This window comes from Pseudorasbora parva, chromosome 15 (genome assembly GCF_024679245.1).
Source record: "Pseudorasbora parva isolate DD20220531a chromosome 15, ASM2467924v1, whole genome shotgun sequence".
Lineage (NCBI taxonomy): Eukaryota > Metazoa > Chordata > Actinopteri > Cypriniformes > Gobionidae > Pseudorasbora > Pseudorasbora parva.
In genome coordinates this window covers 45,108,756-45,126,255 of record NC_090186.1, presented here as the reverse complement: position 1 = coordinate 45,126,255, position 17,500 = coordinate 45,108,756, and the positions used below count along the sequence as shown (strand labels likewise).

Sequence of the window (17,500 nt, the reverse complement as noted above, 5' to 3'; positions counted from 1 at the left end):
GGATGTCCTATATTGTCCTATATACAAAATATAGGTCGTCCATCGTCGTATACATCGTCCATGGAGTGTTTTATTTGGATGTTCCTGTCACATATGTTGCTACTTGTTTCGGTAACGTTCCCGTGACGTTTAAATAACCAAGAAAAAACATTTTTAAAACGTTCACAGAACATTCAAAAGTAACGTTCTGACAATGTTTGCGAAATGAAATGTTCCCGTGACGTTTAAATAACCAAGAAAAAACGTTTTTATAACGTTCAGAGAACATTCGGAAAACCTTAATGGGAATGTTAACAAAATGTTCTTCGAATATTTATTTTCTTAAAGCTGCGATTACACACAGACTTCATTTGGCAACGGGTAAATGATGCTAACTTGCTGTAGCTGAGATGCCTTTAGCCCTTGATTAACATCTCTGATCCAGGTTTGTTTTATTGTGGAACATCACAGCCGTGTGTTTGATTCTGAAGTCCAGTAATGATTGTCAGTCACTGGACGGGGAATTGAATCTTTTACACCATGTGGAGACTCTGACTCCTGACCAATGGGACACTGCATATACCAGCACATATATGTGACGCGCTCCAGTAAAACCAGCGGGCCGTCTCCATTATTCACCAGCTCTGCCATTTCAGCAAGAGCTCACAAACCATAGGTTGTTTTGGGGCTCCTGGAAGGAAATGGTACATTATGGTCTGGGACGTCATGACCGGCGGTTCTTAACCTCTTGTTGTTTGTCACTAATGTAATGAAACATGCAGAGAGTGCTGCAGAATATTAATGTTTCCATTATGAACAGGTGACGGAGGTACGAATACATTTCTGTGGCATTTCAAGCAAAAGAGTTTAAATAACCTTATGCACGTCTACATAATAGACTTTCTGAAATAAAATAAATATCTACCACTCAAAAGTGTGGAATAATGAAGATCTTTTAATGTTTTTGAGCCTTTTCTGCTCACCAAAGCTGCATTTATTTGATTAAAAATACAGTAAAAATTATGAAATATTATTCCAGTGTAGATCATCTGTTCTCTGTGTGAAAATATATTAAAGTGTGATTTATTCCTGTGATCAAACCAGCATTTATTTGATCAAAATTACAGTAAAAATTATGAAATATTATTCCGGAGTAAATCAGCTGTTTTTTATGTGAATATATAGTAATATGTAATTTATTCCTGTGATTAAAGCAGAATTTTTAAAAATCAAAATTACAGTAAAAGTTTTGAAATATTCCTCCAGTGTAAATCATCTGTTCTCTGTGTGAATATATAGTAAAAAATTATGGAATATTATTCCAAAAGTTGAAATAAAAGCAAAAAACAAAAGTTTGGGGTTGTAATATATATATATATATATATATATATATATATATATATATATATATATATATATATATATATATATATATATATATATATATATATATATATATATATTACAAAAGGAAATTTTTACTTATTCAGCATCAAAAGTGACAGGTGTATTTCAGTTTTGATCATAGGAATAAATCACACTTTACTATATATTCAAATAGAAAACAAATGATTTACACTTTAATAATATTTAATAATTTTTACTGTAATTTTGATCAAATTAATGCAGCTTTGATCACAGGACCAAATCACACTTTACTATATATTCACACAGAGAACAGATGATCTACACTGGAATAATGTTTCATAATTTTGACTGTATTTATGATCAAATAAAGGCTGGTTTATCAGAGGAATATATAACACTTTACTATATATTCACACAGAGAACAGATGATTTACACTGGAGGAATATTTAATGATTTTTCTGTAATTTTGTTCAAATAAACACAGCTTTGGTGAGCAGCAGACTTTCAAAAACACCAAAAAATATAATTATTCCAAACTAAAGTGAATTTCGTCACAAACACAAGCGTGCATTTTAATTTCAGCACTGGTTTTGCAGGGAGACGGTCACATTTATGATCGTTTTTTCAGCATTTTTAATGATTAAATAGATGTTGTGCTTCCTTTGACTCGTACATAAAACATCTCATATAAATCTCAATGAACAGAGCTTCTTTACATACACAAGTACAGTTACCAAACCAGCAAAGTCGGCGTTTTTCCGCCCACTTCGGATATTTTCAGCAATGCAAGGGAGACGACGAGAAATTAAGACAGTAAAAGTTGGAACATTTCAACGTAAAGAAGAAGAAGAAACAGGACAATTGTCATAAAACATTTTCGTTTTTTTTTTGTTTGTTTTGTTCACAACACCCTTTTTTAAAAAGCGGCCGGTCGAGCGCTCAGGTAGATACCGCCACCGTTTTTCACAGTTTGTGTGTAAAAGCTGAGACACATTCTGGATAGAGTAATAAAATATTATTATACTTTTGAATATTTCATTTTTTTCTCTCAGAATGCACATTGTTCGGTATATAAATGGCATGAGGAGGGATGGCAGGCCTGTCCGTTTTAAGGCCCGTATTCGTATCGTAATGGATGGAAAGCGTGAAGACATTCAGCGAACATCTGTGTGTCGTTCCTTCGGCGTCCATTCATGACGGTCACAGTCGCATTCCAGCACTTTAGGGGCGATAGAAATGAGTATAAAATAGCCCATCAGAGATGTTAGAAACATTGACGTTTGGTGTCGATGGCCAGGCTAACGGATCGGTTTTTAACCTGAAGGCACTTCTTTTTTAATGGCAGAACTTCTGTCACTCAACTGGTACTGGGATTGGCGACAAACCAGAGTCTTTTACCGCCATGAAACGCTGGGACGCGAGCACAGTGTTTGTGAAGTCAGGCTGCTACTGGAATCGCGGTATAAACGCTCCTTTATTGGCGATTTAAAGCACCAAGCCAAACGAAACCAAAGAACAAATCAAGAGATGTGAGAAAAGGTCATGTTGATTGTACTCCAAATCTCCAGAAAAACGCATCAGGATGAAAAACAGAATTGCGTGCGAGTTTTGCTTCCCTTTCGGTTAAATCCATACATCCAGATGGCGAAGGATCCAGTAGTCCTTGTGCTTTTCATTCGGTGTCCAAATCCTCCACACACGAGAGCATCTTACTGAACCTCAAATATTATTTTTTATTTCTGTTTCGTCGCTGTCAGGCAGAAACCTCGAAACCTCCAAAACAGCTCAGGAAATGATTTGTGATTTTACATTGTGGTTTAATATATGGCCATCACTCGCATTCAGTCACTTTTCATTGGTTGAAAACACAACAGCTACTTTTCAGGAAATTGATTTATGATTTTATATATGGTCAGACACTGGCATGTGTCATTATATTATTACCATTTGACCAAAATCAAGCTCAAAATTAGATTTTGAACAGCGAATGCCTTTTGCCCATCATTAGAACGGCTGCAACACTGCAAGTGTTTCGAAATACATTTTATGCTCGTACACAAGTTACAAAGCATTGTGGGCACTCACTTTTTATTTACCATTGCATTGCAAACAAGCACAGACGCTCCAAACTGAGATAGAGGTGGGCGGAGTTTTAGTCACAAGCTCTTTTTAATACTTTTCACTGGTTAAATATTTGCAAAAGCCATAGAGAGATGTAGAGAGACTCACTAAACGCAATGATTTAGACTATGAAAAAAGTAAATAAATTACGAAATATGGAGATTTGAGGTTTCTACCCGACAGCGACAAAACATTTCTTACTTTTCTGTTTAGGTTTATGGTTGTTTCATGGTGTTATTCCCGGTGTTGTGCCTTCACAAGCGAGCCGAAAGCATAAATCTTTGGTGATAAAATATTACGGGACGCATCTTGAGTCTCTTCTCATGTGGAGCGTCACCTCTGACGAAAGAATACGGTAAAAAACAGTGTGACGCTCAATGGCCATATACTGGAGACGGTGTGTGAAGCCACTCCTCTGATAGCTGTGGAAAAACACACACACACACACACAGAGAGAGAGAGAGAGAGAGAGAGAGAGAGAGAGAGAGAGAGAGAGAGAGAGAGAGAGAGAGAGAGAGAGAGAGAGAGAGAGAGAGAGAGAGAGAGAGAGAGAGAGAGAGAGAGAGAGAGAGAGGGGTTATCATTAACTAGAGATCTGCATCAAAACCCACAATTGGGTCATTCCAATTCAATCAACCAGTCCAAATTATCATTTAAGATGGTTAAAATTCAACAAATTGAACATGGAGCCGTGTTGAGATCTGGGTTTGAACTATATAGGGCCTTAAAAAATGGAGATACCAAGAGAAAGGTTTGTTAAGAAGAAAAATCTAAAAGGATTTTGAGATATCTTTAATACTTCTTGAGTTACAGCCATGCAAACTTTGGAAAAAGGACATTTATAGGACTCAGGTTGGTTGATGGGAAAAAACTAGATATATTTCTAGTTTCAACATTAGTTGCTGTTACAGATACTCCTCTTAAAAAGAAAAATGCATCAGCTGTATGCAAAGAGAAACGCATATTTGGTTTCTGGCCACTGAAAATGTGAACAATTTGCTCATGGAGCCATACTAAGATCTCCATATCTCTGGGACTGAATTATATAGAGCCTTCAAAATGGAGAAACCAAGAGAAAAGTTTGTGAAGAACCATAATCCAAAAGGACATTAAGATATCTTTAATACTTCTTGAGTTACAGCCATGCAAACTTTGGAAAAATAACATATATGGCACTCAGACAGGTATATTCTATGCAATTGTGTCGATGGAAAAAACAATACATTTCTAATTTCAGCATTATTTGTTGTTCAGATATTCCTCTTTAAAAGAAAAATGCATCAGCTGTATGCAAAGTGACGCATATTTGGTTTCTGGCCACTGAAAATGTGAACAATTCTCTCATGGAGCCATTTTAAGATCTCCATATCTCTGGGACTGAATTATATAGAGCCTTAAAAATGGAGAAACCAAGAGAAAAGTTTGTTGAGAACCTGAATCTAAAAGGATATTACGATATCTTTAATACTAATTGAGTTACATTAATGCAAACTTGTGGCAAAAAACACAAAAAGTGCCTTTGTCCCATTTTTGCACGGTCACCATTGGCATATATATATATAAAAAGATTGCTAAAGTAGACAGATTTTACTGACAGATCAACTAATCTCTGTGTGAAAATCATCTTTCTAACGCAATTTTTACTCCCTGTATTTTGGCTTTGAACAATTGTCATTTTGATCCGCCTCAACAAAATTACTCCGTAAATATACATTCGTTACATTAAATAGTTGTCTTTCATCACTGTTTTTTTTCCCAGACAATAAATCAGATATTGTCTAATCCAGAAAATAAAACTTTTCATCACTGTTTTTGTTTTGTTTTCCAGACAATAAATAATATTTTTGTTTGTTGATTTGACATGGAATGACCCAATAGTATAAACTGGCTATATTGTGTCCTGAGTGATGGCCAGGCCTATAGGCGCTGGCATTAACGTGTGTTTTGTGATTTCTGGACCACATTAGGATCAGGTGTTAATGCACTGAAGACACATTTTGATCACTGAAAACACTGACGTGAGGAATCATTGTTCATGTCTGGAGCACAAGCCAGTTAAGTGTTGTGTTTTCCATATCACTTTAAACAAATATTGCTGGTTTAACTTATAAAAGTAAGTAATCTGGTCGCCTTTAAATTTTGAGTTTATTGAAATTAAAAATTTGAGTTGATGCAATGAAGGAAATTGGTTTAATAAATAGAAACTCAAAATATTACACTGCAAAAAAATGCTTTTCTTACTTTTTTTTGTCTTGTTTCTAGTCCAAACATCTAAAAATTCTTAAAGCAAGAAACATTTACTAGACAAGCAAAAGTAATTGTCTTGTTTTGGGTAAAATAACTCAAAATGAAGAGAGTTTTTGCTTAAAATAAGATAAATAATCTGCCAATGGGGTGAGAAAAATAATCTTGTTTTCTGTTTGAATTAAGATTATTTATCTTATTTTAAGCAAAAACTCTCTTCATTTTGAGTTATTTTCCCCAAAACAAGACAATAATTTTTACTTGTCGTAAATGTTTCTTAATGTAAGAATTTTTAGATATTAAGACTGGAAACAAGACAAAAATAGTATAAGAAAAGCATTTTTTGCAGTGTATTTGATCTGTACCCCATAAAAAATGTGTTTAATCATGAAAATAGCACAATGTGGCACGTTTCACTGCGTCATCATCACAGATAAAACACACAATTACCCAATATCCTTACAAAATATTTTAATAATATTTGTATTCAAAAACGTTCATTGTATTAATTTAAATTTTTAATTTCAATGAACTCAAAATTTGAAAAGGCAACCAGGTAATTTATTTTTGTAATACTTTTTTACAGTGTATTTGTAATATATTACAAATAAAATAAATATGCAGTGTTTAATCACTCTAGATTTCCATGAAGCTTGTATTCACAAACACACCTCGTGGAGCGATCGATATGAAACGTCTGTTTTGATTATAATGGAAAACCTGTTATATTCCGGCATAATAATAATGATTATCACATAACTTCAGTCGGCGCGTACGGCCCTAGTTTGGCTCCACAAGGAAGGCTTTCCATTTGCTCACATATTTTCAGCAGAAGCAGAGCCCCGTCTCGCTCTCTCCATCAGTCTTGTCAATTCCAGCCCATTACCTGCCCTCATTTCTGCTTCTCTCGCTGTTTGTTCTGGAGTAATTACTGAGCTCTCTTAGACAACATTGTGCTCGCTGCTGCACACGTAATTTTGGCCTGGTTACCATGGCGATGCATGCTTGATACATACGATTGGACGGCGGGTCAGGACACTCCCCCTCTTCCAGCGTGACATCATCGACAGCAATGTCCCCTTCGATCCCTGGACCGCGAATGCCCTCGAATATCACCTGTGGGACGGAAATAAAACACAAACAGAACAAACGCTCGCCTTAAGAAAACATCCTCTGTGAGCATACTTACACACTTCCATAATGATTTCTATATATACTGAATAAATGTCAGAGGTGGACAAAGTACACAACTTCAGTACACTGCAAAAAAAATTCCTTTTCTTTCTTAGTATTTTTGTCTTGTTTCTAGTCAAAATATCTAAAAATTCTTACATTAAGAAACATTTACTAGACAAGTACAAATTATTGTTTTGTTTTGGGGGAAAAAATATAAAAAATGAAGAGAGTTTTTACTTAAAATAATCTGCCAATGGGGTGAGATAAATAATCTTTTCTGTTTGAATTAAGATTATTTTTCTCACCCCATTGGCAGATTATTTATCTTATTTTAAGCAAAAACTCTCTTCATTTTGAGTTATTTTCCCCAAAACAAGACAATTACTTTTGCTTGTCTAGTAAATACTTCTTGTTTTAAGAATTTCTAGATGTTCAGACTAGAAACAAGACAAAAATACTGAGTAAGAAAAGCATTTTTTGCAGTGTTCTTGAGGTAAAGTAAAAGTACCACACTCTTAAAAATAAAGGTTCTTCAATGGTTCTTTGGCAGGGTGTGTGGTTCAATGAAGAACCTTTAATATCCAAAGAACCTTTCCGTCGCACAAACGGTTCTCTGTAGTGCAAAAGGGTTCTTTAGGCTGCGTTCACACTTGTAGTTTGGTTAGTTCGGTTAGTTTGGTCCGGACCAAAAAACAAAAACAAATCATATAGTCCTGGTCCGCTCAGCGTTCACACTGGCATTTATAACAGCGAACCTAAAGTCACCGAACCAAAGGCTTAAGGAGACGCTCACTGATTGGTCGGCTTATGTGACGTATATCTCGCTTCCCGAACATTCAGAACAGCGCCGTGTGCCGGATTAAACGCCATCATTTAATGCGTGAACATATGGCATTATTTACCCGCTGAGAACTCATGAAGAGCTCATCAAATGTTCAAAACATTAGAAACTGCTCCAGGATTTCCTCCGCTGTGCAGAAAAGAGAGACGGCCGTTCTGTCGTCTGTACCGACTGATGGCCAACAGGTGCTCTGATGAGAAGAGCCAGGTTTGCTTTTTTGTGCGTTTCTTCTAGCATTACAGAAACATGTCGGACCAAATATTGATGAGGCTCTTCCTCGTTGCTCTACGTTTGCCCTCTAACGTTAGCGTTACTCATTCTGGATACACTGATCGATCTTTCCACGTCGTAAATCAGCTGACTATGCGGCACATCCTGTGACATCACGTCCTGTTTTTGGTCCGTCTACATGTCTTTGGTCCGTGTTGTGTTCATATATCAGTCGAACCGCACCAGAGTTCGTTTAGAAGCGGACCGACTCATCTTTATAGCGCTCTCGGTCCGCTGGTTTGGTCCGGATGGCAGTGTTCACATGTGTTCAAATGAACCGCACTAACCGAGCAATCGCACCAGGGTTCGCTTTAATCCAACCAAACATGACAAGTGTGAACGCAACGACCAAACGAACCAAACTAACCGATCTACAAGTGTGAACGCACCCTTAGACTATAACATGGTTAGAAAAAAATGTGCTTTAAAGAACCTTTCACAAAACAGTTCTTTGGGGAACCAAAAATTGTTCTTCTATGGCATCACTTTGAAAACCCATTTTTGGTTCTTCCTGTCACCTTTATTTTTAAGGGTGTACTGGTCAAATATTACTCCGTTACAAGTGAAACTTGTAAAAAAGATTTTTACTTAAGTAAAAGTACAGAAGTATTTGTTATTGTTATTGTATTATAGTTGTCTAAATGCACATTATGCCATCATGGTTTAAGCCAGTCAGTGACGCTCCATCTGACACACTAGCAGACGACTAACTTAAACTCATTTAAATACTTGTAGAAAAGTTACAAAGCTGCTGTCACTTTAAGGCCGAATGCACGGATCCAATACACTGATACACATCTGATATTCTCACACTGTTCACCTTCACTGAAGACAGAATCAACTTTGTTTATGTGAATACTCCACTAAATGAGCATTTGGACATCCGTCTTCTTCCATTTTGCTCTAAACTATAAATCAGTGTTTAATAAATGCTGTGAAATCATTGAACTTCACGAGACTCTACAAGAGTGATTCCTGAAAGGCTTTCTGCAAAAACCCAAACACCTTTAAAAGAAGAAAAAAATCATCACTGACTTTCAAAGCTGCGACAGAAACGACTTTCCACTTCGAGGACCTTGATAGAAATGTAGTGGAGTAAAGAGGACGATATTTGTCTTTCAGATGGAGTGAAGTTAAAGTCAGAAGATTACAGAAAAAATAATACTCCAGTAAAGCACAGAGACTCAAACAGTGAACTTCAGTACAGGACTCGAGTAAATGAGCTGAGGGACTGTCCAGATCTGGTAAATGTTAGCTGAATATTTCACTCACATGGAAGGATGAAATAGGATGGATGCTAATTTTGGCCTGTCTCCATCGGTCCCCTTGGTTCCCGCTGAGGGACCAAACTGGACCCGCATCTGAAGTCGACTGACCTTTCTGCTTCACAAACGCATTCAGAGAGCCTGTGGGAAAAAAACACAATCAATTCATTTAACAACAGAGCGGCCGACAGAGAGACTCGCGGCTGTAAGAGTATCTGCTGGAGAATCAATCAACACACCGACGAACTGATCAGATTATAGCTAGAGGAAGAGGGAGGTTAGTCAGTCACTGCTAAAAATGCTCTTCTTCCTCAGTATTTTTTCTTGTTTCGAGTCCAAACATCTAAACATTCTTACAACAAGAAGTATTTAAAAAAAAATACTGAGTAAGAAGAGCATTTTTTGCAGTGTTCATTCCAATCAACGCTATCTCAGCGATCAATCAAAGTCAAGCAGATAGACATGCAGACTTTTTCAGTTATTCAAAAACTGTCAGAAATCAATTTGGCAACAAAAATATGTGATACATAATATTAACAAAACCAGGTGTCGAGTGTGTGTGTGTGTGTGTTCATCTGTGTGTATGATATGCATACGCACCTGTGTTTGCATTTATGCTCAATTTAGACTCGGGCACTTTTGCAGGACAAACTGTAAGTTAATTTACAACTCAACTTGTACAAAAAAGTCAGAAAGTACAGTAGCAAAATAATTAAGACCTGCTCCAAACAGCACCAACATGGCAAAAACTAAACAGGTAGCTTATAAATCACACAGGAGGAGTTTTTTTTTAGAATCTCATGCTGTCGTTTAAAATTGCACTAGAAATAAAGTTGATTTGATGTGTGCGATTTAGTAAAACAAGCGAATTAATTAGTAAAACGTGCTGATGTATTAATAAGTAAGTCATGGGAACGATTTATTAATTGGTGGCCACGATACACATATATGTTCCTGCATGTCATTTGTGGGACTGCATCTGTTGACAATATTTTATGATTTAAGATATAAAAGAGAAATCCAAAATCTCCTCTCTAATATGTCAAAGATATGCAAATGAGTGCATACTTAATTAGAAAAAAGTGAATTTGCATATTTAAACAACATTTCAGAAAACTTGTAATGGGACACATTTGCACTGTAATTAATAATCTTGGGGAATTATTTGGTGATATAATTATCCTTAAACAGCCATTATGATGAGGTTCATCATGGCAGCGTGTTAATGTGAGCGATGTCTTCTGATTGGCTCCTGATGTTTTCTGGTGATGTGGAGATTGGTCTGCAGTAATGGAAGCGATGTTTGCTCTGAGCTCTAATCCAGCAAACACACACACACACACACACACACACACACACACACACACAAACACACACACACACACACACACACACACACACACACACACACACACACACACACACACACACACACACACACACACACACACACACACACACACACACACACACACACACACACAAGAGAAGAACTCACAGGCAAACTCTGGCTCATTAATCACTGGGACCTCAGCGCAGGTAGAGCAGAACAAACCACGCTCGTGACACACACACACACACACACACACACACACACACACACACACACACACACACACACACACACACACACACACACACACACACACACACACACACACACACACACACACACACAAGAGAAGAACTCAAACTCACAGGCAAACTCTGGCTCATTAATCACTGGGACCTCAGCGCAGGTAGAGCAGAACAAACCACGCTCGTGACACACACACACACACACACACACACACACACAGACATGCACCCACGCACGCACGCACAGACACACACAACATCTGAGACACAGATCCCACACTGCTGAGATGAAGTGCATACTTTAATGAATCGAGACGTGTGTGTGTGTGTGTGTGTGTGTGTGTGTGTGTGTGTGTGTGTGTTTGTGTGTGTGACATGGGTATGACACAGGTATTACAGGAGAGGGTGAAATATGAGGACATTACCCATGGCCCCGTTTTTCAAACGGCTTATAAATCACACAGGAGGAGTTTTTATGAGAAAGTAATAATGCAGAATGTGTGTGTGTGTGTGTGTGTGTGTGTGTGTGTGTGTGTGATGGGTAGGTTTAGGGGCAGTGTGTGTGTATGTGTGTGTGTGTGTGTGTGTGTAGGTTTAGGGGCAGTGTGTGTGTGTGTAGGTTTAGGGGCAGTGTAAGGGGATAGAAAATACGGTTTGTAGCATACAGTATAAAAACCATTATGCCTATTGAATGTTCTCACATTTCCAAACCTGTGTGTGTGTGTGTGTGAGTGTGTGTGTGTGTGTGTGTGTGTGTGTGTGTGTGTGTGTGTGAGAGAGAGAGAGAGAGAGAGTAAGTGTGTGTGTGAGTGAGAGTGTCTGAGTGCAGTAAAATCAAAATGAAAATATATAAAAAAGCTAATTATAAAAATATTAAATACTTTGATAGTATTTAAATAAAAAACAAAAAATAGCCCAAGTTGTCACATACTGTAATTCTCACGACAGCAGATTTGATTCATTTTTATTTCAGTTTTAGTTTAGTAATTTCAGTACATCCTGATCATACCTTGGCAACTACCTGAAATAAAATATGTTCATTTTATTTGAAGCACAATTTTTTTTATGGTTTTAGTTAACAATAATTATCCTGCAAACGTAATCTAGTTATAATGAAGGTGGATTTAAACAAGTGTGACAATCAGACTCAGATCTGAGAGGGCACACGCCACAGTAATGGAGTGTGTGTGTGTGTGTGTGTGTGTGTGTGTGTGTGTGCGTGTGTGTGTTTATGTGTGTGTGTTTGACGTGACCTGCTAACATATCAAGTTGACCCATCACGTTAATGCTGGAGTCATGGAGTGTGTGTTTGTGTGTGTGTGTGTGTGTCAGCGCAGTTAATATTGGAGTGTGTGTGTCAGAGTAGTTAATGTTGGAGTGTGTGTGTCAGTGTAGTTAATGCTGGAGTGTGTGTGTCAGTGTAGTTAATGCTGGAGTGTGTGTGTCAGCGCAGTTAATGTCGGAGTGTGTGTGTGTCAGCACAGTTAATGCTGGAGTATGTGTGTGCGTGTGTGTGTCTCTGAATCAGCATCCGCCAAAGCGCAAAAGCATGTTTGAACAAAAGTGGCACTGAAATGAGGAATCCAAATCTGTATTCTGATTCGGTCCGGTACATACCAGTTATATACCATTTTGGCACCGGGTTTCGGTACCAAACCCTATACAGGAGCGCATGTGGACGGCACTTACCGATGTGTTTGCCGTACATGTGATAGTAGAAGCTGAAGCAGTACGCCGGAGGGCTAGTGATGCTGTAGGGATTCTTAGGGGCGATATTAAACGTGGGGCTTAATAGACGAGCCGTGTCGCCTTCCTTACGAGGTCTGGAGGTCTCGATGTACATGTAGAAACCTGCCAATCACACAAACACAAGAATGTGTTAACACACAGTACTGATTTAACTCATTATAAACTATTATATCGTCACTCGTCTCTCCAAAACCTCCAAAAAATAAAAACATCTCGTTATTAATAGGGCTGTCATTCGATTAAAATATTTAATCGTGATTAATCGCATGATTGTCATGAGTTAACTCGCGATTAATCACATGATTGTCATGAGTTAACTCGCAATTAATCACATGATTGTCATGAGTTAACTCGCGATTAATCACATGCTTGTCATGAGTTTACTCACGATTAAACGCATGATTGTCATGAGTTAACTCGCGATTAATTGCATGCTTGTCATGAGTTTACTCACAATTAATCACATGCTTGTCATGAGTTTACTCACGATTAATCACATGCTTGTCATGAGTTAACTCACGAGTAATCACGTGATTGTCATGGGTTAACTCACGATTAATCACATGATTGTCATGGGTTTACTCACGATTAATCACATGAATGTCATGAGTTACCTCGCGATTAATCGCATGATTGTCATGAGTTTACTCATGATTAATCACATGATTGACATGAGTTTACTCACGATTAATCACGTGATTGACATGAGTTTGCTCACGATTAATCACATGATTGTCATGAGTTAACTCGTGATTAATCACATGATTGCCGCGAGTTAACTCGCGATTAATCGCATGATTGTCCTGAGTTAACTCGCGATTAATCACATGGTTGTCATGAGTTAACAGACGATTAATCGCATGATTGTAATGAGTTAACTCACGGTTAACCGCATGATTGTCATGAGTTTACTCGCGATTAATCACATGATTGTCATGCGTTTACTCACAATTAATCACATGGTTGTCATGGGTTGGCTCGCGATTAATCACATGATTGTCATGAGTTAACTTGCAATTAATCCCAACTTTATCACATATTTGTATCAGTTGTAAATATATATCTTAAATTAATATGTTTCAAGTGTTTAATACTCTAATCAACATGTATATGGACAAATATGTATACTTTATGCAAATGTACGTTTATTATTAACGAAACCATACTCAACAGAGTATGCCACGAGTATACAGAGTATGTATTTGTTAGTGCTACTGAAAGTCATTGTAATGTAATGTTTTAATATTGTGTGCACCTGCCCAGGGACTGCAGATGGAAACTAGCATTAGCTAATTCTGGTACAAAACATCTTTTCGTAAGATTAATGTATTTTGTACAATGTCCCTGATAAATAAACTAATTAAAAATAAATAAAAATAAATGTAGAATAGACATGTATCAAAGGTCACAGATGTTTTTCAAAGAACTTGTTCATGTCTCTTATGTGATTGGTAATGTAAAAGCTGTCGTGCGGACCTGGGAGCGCACCAGAACCACACCATACCTGGAGAAGGAATATAGTTCGGCCCCTTTAAGAGCTGGAATATAGTGCGGCCCCTTTAAGAGCTGGAATATAGTGCGGCCCCTTTAAGAGCTGGAATATAGTGCGGCCCCTTTAAGAGCTGGAATACAGCGTGGCCCCTTTAAGAGCTGGAATATAGTGCAGCCCTTTTAAGAGCTGGAATACAGCGTGGCCCCTTTAAGAGCTGGAATATAGTGTGGCCCCTTTAAGAGCTGGAATATAGCGCGGCCCCTTTAAGAGATGGAATATAGTGTGGCCCCTTTAAGAGATGGAATATAGTGTGGCCCCTTTAAGAGCTGGAATATAGTGTGGCCCCTTTAAGAGCTGGAATATAGTGTGGCCCCTTTAAGAGCTGGAATATAGTGTGGCCCCTTTAAGAGCTGGAATATAGTGTGGCCTCTTTAAGAGCTGGAATATAGTGTGGCTCCTTTAAGAGCTGGAATATAGTGTGGCTCCTTTAAGAGCTGGAATATAGTGTGGCCTCTTTAAGAGCTGGAATATAGTGTGGCCTCTTTAAGAGCTGGAATATAGTGTGGCCTCTTTAAGAGCTGGAATATAGTGTGGCCCCTTTAAGAGCTGGAATATAGTGTGGCTCCTTTAAGAGCTGGAATATAGCATGTCCCCTTTAAGAGCTGGAATATAGTGCGGCCCCTTTAAGAGCTGGAATATAGTGCGGCCCCTTTAAGAGCTGGAATATAGCGCGGCCCCTTTAAGAGCTGGAATATAGTGCGGCCCCTTTAAGAGCTGGAATATAGTGCGGCCCCTTTAAGAGCTGGAATATAGTGCGGCCCCTTTAAGAGCTGGAATATAGTGCGGCCCCTTTAAGAGCTGGAATATAGTGCGGCCCCTTTAAGAGCTGGAATATAGTGCGGCCCCTTTAAGAGCTGGAATATAGTGCGGCCCCTTTAAGAGCTGCCGGTACTTAAGTGCCGGTATTTTGTGTGTGTGTGTGTTCTGTAAGTGGTGATGGTGTTAATGATTTACATCAGATATGAGCGAGAGTGAGTTTGCAGTGTATCGCGCTCAGACTGCAGAGAATGTTAAAATGTTCAAAATATTCAAACTAACAGTTCTTAATTTACCATTGCATTGCAAACAAGCAGAGACGCTCCAGACTGAGATAGAGGTGGGCGGAGCTATGAGGATTGACTGACAGCTTGAGGAGCCAATGGGGTTCCCAGCTTTAGTCACAACTTCAGTCACTTTTCATTGGTTGAAAACACAACAGCTACTTTTCAGGAAATTGATTTGTGATTTTATATATGGTCAGACACTGACAAACAGAACGATAGACAGAACAATAAATAGATAGACAGATAGATAGATAGATAGATAGATAGATAGATAGATAGATAGATAGATAGATAGATAGATAGATAGATAGATAGATAGATAGATAGATAGATAGATAGATAGATAGATAGATAGATAGATAGATAGATAGATAGATGCAGGTGTGCAGTGAGAGTCTGATGAGCAGTAATTAAAGTCTCCGCTGGCCTCTTGATGTTAATGAAGCGCCGGACCGTCTGGAAGCCTCAGGGTGATTAAAGCAGATGTATTATTTACACGAGCAGCTCCGGTGTTAACCGATCCCTCCGGAGCTCATCCCGGTTCATTCACAGCCGCACTGCCTGCATTGTGTCAGTTTGGGAATAGACAACCTCATTTGGAAAGCTGAATTCATCTGAATGAAATCACTCCGAGTGGTAATTGGAACTCGGGGCGGATGTGAGGAATTTAAGATAACTTCAGAAATCAACATGAGGATTCAGGCACGAGTCTCTCGGCGAGAATTTCAGAAGTTTCCTTCCGGAGAGAAGATGAGCTTCTTATGCCAAAATGGAGGATTGTTGGGCTACCTACCCTGCTTTGAGCCGGCGCCATCCCCGCTAGGGCCCGTGTTCGGAGTGTATTTAGTGTCACGTGTCGCGGCGCTGTGTCTCGTCCAATCAAAGTCGTCGTTCTTGTCCTGAGTGAACATGCAAATTGGCTCCTCTTCAAAGCTGCAGTGAAACTCTCCTGAAGAAGAAGGAAAAGCAGGGTTAGTCCCAACACTGAAAAAAATGTTGGTTTAACTTAAAAAAGTAAAATTTTGAGTTCATTGAAATTAAAAATTTGAGTTGATACACTGAAGGAAATGTGTTTAATAAATAGGAACTCAAAATATTATTGTGTCTGAACCACATAAAAATTTTGATATATCATGAAAATAGCACAATTTGGCTGCGTCATCACAAATAAAAAACACACACTTACCCAATATGCTTACACAATCTTTTAATAATATTTTAATAAAGGTTGTCGAATCTTATAAAATGTTCACTGAATTCACTAAAAATTTTAATTTCAATGAACTAAAAATTTTAAGGCAACCAGGTAACCTCCCCCAGTTTCTGTTGAAGCTGATACTGAAGTGTCTTAAACTGCAGTTCCTCAACCGGTCACTAGAGCGGCTCTAGAATCTCATTGAGCTCATGTTAAAATGCCCAACTTTACAGCAGAATAAAACCTGTCTACAGTCTGGGACAAATTGTGGTTTTGGTCTATACGGCTAATTCTGACCTTCATTACGACTGTGAGGGGGTGATTTTTTTTATAACTCATTCGTTTATGTTATATAAAGCCTTAAAGTTCAGCATAATTAAGGGCGTGGCCACTTTGAGTGACAGGTGGATTGCCGTTTGTTTGCTGTCTGTTAGTCGTCACCTAAGCTCCGCCCACATCCTGCCTTTTTTCCATTTTCTGTTATCTGGGCGTGACTCTGCCAAGATGGCGTCGGCTCGACTCTACTCTACGCTTCAGAACGGCTCTTCAGAATCCTACGGGTGACTTCACGGACACTACGGCCATATTTTTATACAGTCTATGGTTGGTTCATGCAAACGTGAAATCCTGTCATTTACTCATTTTACAGCGACAACAAAAACAAACCCTTGTGGAATGACTGATTTACTAAACACTCTTATCACACACTCATCTGCAGGACAAGTGGGAAGTCATTGGCATTCTGCAGGTGTTGTTTGCTGATAAATATTCATTGATTTTATTAAAATCCAGCGGGAGTGGAGAGCCGTGACCTTCGGATGGGGAGCATCTGAAGTGTTTTTTGAGTAAGTGGGCTTACGGTCTCTCGGCTCTCGACTCCGGCGCTCGCTTCACATCGGGGGATTTAAATGGAGGTTTTACCCCTGATGACCAAACTAATGCAAGGGATCAGAGAGAGAGAGAGAGAGAGAGAGAGAGAGAGAGAGAGAGAGAGAGAGAGAGAGAGAGAGAGAGAGAGAGAGAGAGAGAGAGAGAGAGAGAGAGAGAGAGAGAGAGGAAGATGGAAATAATGCATCTGGGATTCTTTCTGCTCTAGAAGTCACGAAAACAACTAGAGA

The 17,500-nt window shown here is 38.5% G+C and overlaps 2 protein-coding genes across 4 annotated transcripts in view; one reads left to right on the top strand and one right to left on the bottom strand.

Annotated features, from left to right (window-relative positions):
* LOC137041735 (armadillo-like helical domain-containing protein 4) overlaps positions 1-17,500 on the top strand; it is a 281,479-nt gene that overhangs the window by 134,447 nt on the left and 129,532 nt on the right. The window lies entirely within an intron of this gene.
* The window catches only part of LOC137041739 (MAM domain-containing glycosylphosphatidylinositol anchor protein 2-like), a 204,216-nt gene continuing 188,523 nt past the window's right edge, over positions 1,808-17,500 (bottom strand). The window contains exons 12-16 of the mRNA XM_067418352.1: positions 15,981-16,136; positions 12,533-12,694; positions 9,273-9,406; positions 6,730-6,829; positions 1,808-3,891 (exon numbers count right to left, since the gene is read on the bottom strand). Of these exons, the coding sequence (XP_067274453.1) occupies positions 3,803-3,891; positions 6,730-6,829; positions 9,273-9,406; positions 12,533-12,694; positions 15,981-16,136 (641 nt within the window). The 3' untranslated portion in view covers positions 1,808-3,802. The remainder of the gene's footprint in view (positions 3,892-6,729; positions 6,830-9,272; positions 9,407-12,532; positions 12,695-15,980; positions 16,137-17,500) is intronic.